The sequence below is a fragment of the Capsicum annuum genome, chromosome 6, assembly GCF_002878395.1.
Source record: "Capsicum annuum cultivar UCD-10X-F1 chromosome 6, UCD10Xv1.1, whole genome shotgun sequence".
Taxonomy (NCBI): domain Eukaryota; kingdom Viridiplantae; phylum Streptophyta; class Magnoliopsida; order Solanales; family Solanaceae; genus Capsicum; species Capsicum annuum.
The window spans coordinates 160,792,178-160,796,982 of NC_061116.1; the positions used below are offsets into that span (position 1 = coordinate 160,792,178).

The following is a 4,805-nucleotide window of genomic DNA, read 5'->3' on the forward strand; positions in this document are numbered from 1 at the left end:
AGCTATTTATCGAAGGCATTCAATGTCAAACCATCATCATCAAGATGAATTATCTTGATTACACTGCAAAAAATAGGTCAAATTGTAGGAGTTAATTTTGCAGTTTACGGGGATTTAAAACCCCCGCAAAATGTAATTGCGGGGTTCCCAAAACCCCCAGAATACGAGCTGTCACAAACGTGTTGCGGCAGCTTTTTTATGACCCTCATAATTAATTTGCAGGAGTTATTTTGCAGTAGTTACAACCCCATAATTAATTTGCGATGGTTATTGACCCCCGTTATTCTAAATTTAATTATTTTTATAATAAATTTTTATTTAAAACTTGCGGGGGTTAAAACCTCTGCAATTATTTTATTTTTTTAAAAAATTTAGTATGACCCATCAATTTTCAATAACTAACTATAGATTCTAATTTTAGCTCTAATTTATTTGTTCCTTTAGGCATAACCTACAGTTCAATATTTGTTCAATTCATATATATCATTAATACAATAGAGTAATTAAACATTGTAATTAAAAAGCATATAAAAAATACATTGAACATTAAACTTCAAAATTAAATTTTCAACATTAACATCTTCAAACTCCAAATTTTCAACATTAACTAGTATCTTCAAACTACAAAATCAAATTTAAACACAGAACCTTCAATATTCTAAGATTCACTCCAACTACACAATTACACCATCATAATTGAATATCCAAGACAAATGCAACGAAATCAAAAAATGTCATTAGGATCATTATCATCACGTGATCTCCCTGCATCCATGGGCGAAATGGGTCTACTAGCCGCATCACTTAGCTACATAAAAATGCACAGTTTAAGAATCAATCGATAAACTTTCAGTCCTTATTATAAACAACAAGTTATATGAACACCATGCTTTAACAAGTTATACTTACTTTTTTTTCCACTAGTGAAAAGTAAGTAGCTTATCAACTACCAGTAGAGTTTTTATTGCATCACTGTCCTATTTGAAGAAATTAAAAGTTGTTACTGCAATTTTGTTGTAGTAGAAAAATGGATTAGGCATCCAAGATATTTTACTTGTGATCTCCTTTAACACAAATTTTCAATAGAACTTCCAGTAAGAATGGGCAAACATCAATTGCCAAATAGCAGGAGCCAAGAGTACAATATACATTATGCTTCAGTAAGAAATCATGAGGAAAGATCAACATATAACAATAGAGAGAACACATATACTAAGGGAATTTCTGGCTATGCCAAAATGATGATGTACTACCAGCCACCCACAATGGCAGATGAGTCTACCTCTAGACAAAGAAAAACTTATATGAGTATTATTTCACTTGCTCTTTATTTGTTATCTTAGCATATTTTAACTGGAGAGCAGTTCTGGGCTACTAAAAGAAAAGCAAGTCATTGATTTTTCCTTTTATCAGTGCCAGGATACTATCTGAGTGTCTTGAGGATAGATGAACCTTAGTACAAAGGAAAACTGAAAAACAAATCCCTAGAGAGGTTCAGAGGAAAATAAGGGAAAACAAATATAGAAATGTCCCACTAACTCCTTTCTATTTCCTTTTTGTCCTTTACACACGTACTTGTGCAGATGTTTGAAAATAGAAAGAAGAGATTTTAGATTTCAAGAAGGGATCAGGATGAACCTTGTGAAGAGTTCCATCGCCACCGATTGCAATTACGGCATCAGCTCCTTCACGGATAGCCTGACAGTATAATCGAGATAAAAGTTTCTGCATTCCACCTGAGACTAGCTTAAATCAGAGATGTTTAGGCGTTTACCTCTCTTGTTATGTCAATGGAATGAGAAGGACCTAAAGTTAAAGATTCACATATTTGGTCAAAATAGAGAGAACTTTTAAGCTAACCAATCATTGACAAAGAACTATAGTAACATCTGCAAGAGCAGTATCATTGCATTAGACATTTTCTTGTTCTTATTTTCTCTGAATTTGATTTAATCATGTCGTCACAAGACAATCTCAGAAGTCCCAACACCAAATAAGAAAATCATCATAATCATCATTATTTCGACATGAGATTGGATCACAACGGAACAGATACAAAACCAATTCAAAAGATAAAATATGTTATTGGCATTCATCATCCAGAACCAGCACCTCCTTTGCAATTTTATATCGTATTTACCATTTCTCAGAAAAGGCACAAAATGTTACTTATAAAGCTGCAATAACGAAACAAATCCAAGCAGCACTAAATGTCATATATAGTGCGATTCTGGCGCTATGATATGCACACCTTCAAATTTATGAGCTGCTTCAAGGGCCTTGAAACAAATAAATGTTACTTTATCCTTTCTTCAAAGAGTTGCTTCAACCAGGCTTAACACTTTGTGACATAGCAGAGTGGATAATGCATCTAAAGATTCCAACTACAAGACCAGTCTAAGACATACACAACTCCCACAGTAAATTAAGGTCTACAAAGATAAATTAGAAAATGCAGTACACACAACATCCAAATACTAACATAACCATTAGAATAGTTCTTCTGCAAACAACAAGATAGCTTACATACCACTGTAAGCAAAATCCTTCTCCGAGCCTCTCTGTTATATAATTTTCTGGAGCTTTCTTATAGACTAAACATTTAACTAAGACTGCAATGCCCACTCCGCATTCAAGGACAAGCTGACATGCAAAGGAACATATTTAGTAAAGAAAGGTGAAGAAATGACTATCCCTTTTTCAAACATTAAAGAGGAGATAAAATGAAAGAATTATAGTGTGACATACCCAAACAAAGCTGAAAGCCATCAGGCACACAAATGTGATATAGTTTTTCCTTCCCACACAATTATTTAACCACTGTAAAAAGTACACATCTGAAATAACATTAAACATGATGAAAATGACAGAAAATTCATAATGACTCAAGACAAATCATAGTTTTGAACTTTCTTTGCTGGACACAGAAGTCTTCACTCATCAATAACAATAACATCTGGAAGATCACGCCATTGTGCGTAATAAAGATTGTTTGTAAAGATAGGGACGAGATTATTTAAAGTAGTTGAAATCTGAAAAGTTGTCGACCAGGAGTTCTTTGATTTATTTTTATACTGTAGGTGTAAATAAGATTTTAAACACAGTTGGCAAGACATCTTAGAAGGCCAGTCCTACAGATGGAATTTTAAAGTTTTGGTACCATCTAAGTGCAATATATCATTTGATTTATCAAGATGAATATGGAATCACCGGCATAGACCATTCTTGCCTTCCTTGTATATCACAGAAATGACGCATCACTTAGAAAAGATCAAAACAAACAAAGTAGGCAATTAACATATATAAACTTACCAAGTGTTTAAAAGAAAAAGAAAAAACTTAAAAGTGTTCACAAGTTAGTCAACAAAAGAAGATGATAGAAATTTTCTTTGAGTTTTTGTTTACACTAGCCCTTTTCCGTTAGAAGACCGATACTACATTGCCTATTTCTTATAAGGTAAATAAATATTTTAAAAATGGAAAAACCTCCCATATACAAGAAGTACATCAAAATACTTATTGTTGCAAAGTTTATAGGTGTATATGAAAATATTTAGTAGAAATAATTTTTTTTTACCTATAGAAAGAGCCCTTCTTGAAGAAACTAAAAGGAACTAAAAGGACATTTATTTGAAGAAACGAGCTTATACAACACTAAGAAACTTAAAGGATCCCTTATTTTTTATATGATTGAAACTCGGAACCACTAAAAGAAATTGAATTTTTTCGTCTCACTTTTGATCATCGTATCCAAAGCTCAAGTCTTAGAAATATAAGAGAAAACTGGAAGTCATTTTTCAAATATTGTTGTGTTCAAAAGTTTAAAAAACATCAACTTCTTGACAGCCATCAGTACTATAAGAACAATGATTACAGTAACAACCATCAGTACTACAACAACGACAACAACAACAACAACGAGGATATCAACAAGGAGGAAGAGTATGATAACACTGGCAATTCATACAACAACAACAACAATAATGAGCAGCAGCAATAGTTAACAGAAACAAGACCATTTTTTTAACAAGAGAAGATTGTGCGACTAACAGTAATAATACAACATCTTCGTCAAGCCAAAAAGAATACTGATAGTGCTCGAAGGTAATAAGTTCTTTAACCTTAAAAACCTAATAATGAGTTTCAGAAGTTTGTGCTTTCGGTACAGGAAAAAGGCTAAAAATCACATCCCAAATTTGTCTTCGAAATCAATTGCTAGTCAACCATGTCATAAATTCGAACACAGAAATATCAGTCAATAAAGAAAAGTACACCAACCTTGAAGTCTAGCTCAATCGCACCAACCTAGTGTAATGGCCGGCCAGATTAGCAATGGCCGGCCGACCGGAGTGAAATTGGGGCAAAATGAGATAGGGCCGATTTGGGGAAAATCAGAGAAAGGGTGATTTGGGGGGTATTAAAGAGGAAAAATATTTTGTTACAAGAGGAAAAATATTTGGCAAAAATGAGAGCGGGAGAGCCAATTTAAAAAAGAAAGGAAATTTTTTTTATCATTATTTTTTTTATTTATAGCGGGGGTTTAAACCCCGTAATTCATAGCGGGGGTTTAAAACCCCTGTAAATTTATAAATTTTAGCGATGGATTTTTAATCCCCATATTTCATATAATTTTACAGGAGTTAAAATAACCCCCGCAAATAAACCCCCGCAATGTTACCCATTTTTTGTAGTGTCATACAATCTGAAAGTTATGCTCTTAACTCAATTTTATTTAGCAAACAACTTTATGAATGTCAAACTGCAGGTTGACAATAAACGCAAATGTGATTATCTTATATTGATGC

General features: G+C 33.1%; 1 protein-coding gene across 14 annotated transcripts; it reads right to left on the reverse strand.

The window, feature by feature from the left end:
• Positions 1-550: 550 nt before the first annotated feature.
• On the reverse strand, positions 551-4,558 carry LOC107873130 (protein S-acyltransferase 21-like). 14 transcript variants are annotated; one of them, XR_007056461.1, is made up of 7 exons: positions 4,279-4,558; positions 2,749-2,837; positions 2,531-2,643; positions 1,775-1,806; positions 1,639-1,698; positions 910-977; positions 551-808 (listed from the first exon to the last, which is right to left on the reverse strand). XR_007056461.1 is itself a non-coding variant. In XM_047413516.1 (5 exons), exons 1-4 carry the CDS (start codon positions 4,064-4,066, stop codon positions 1,671-1,673), a joined length of 246 nt encoding a protein of 81 aa, XP_047269472.1. In that variant the 5' UTR covers positions 4,067-4,260; the 3' UTR covers positions 551-808; positions 1,639-1,670. The 14 variants fall into 14 exon arrangements, 1 of the variants encoding a protein (XP_047269472.1); XR_007056453.1 differs by having other exon boundaries at positions 1,639-1,806; positions 4,279-4,547; XR_007056456.1 differs by lacking the exon at positions 1,775-1,806 and having other exon boundaries at positions 1,639-1,736; positions 4,279-4,542.
• Positions 4,559-4,805: the final 247 nt, after the last annotated feature.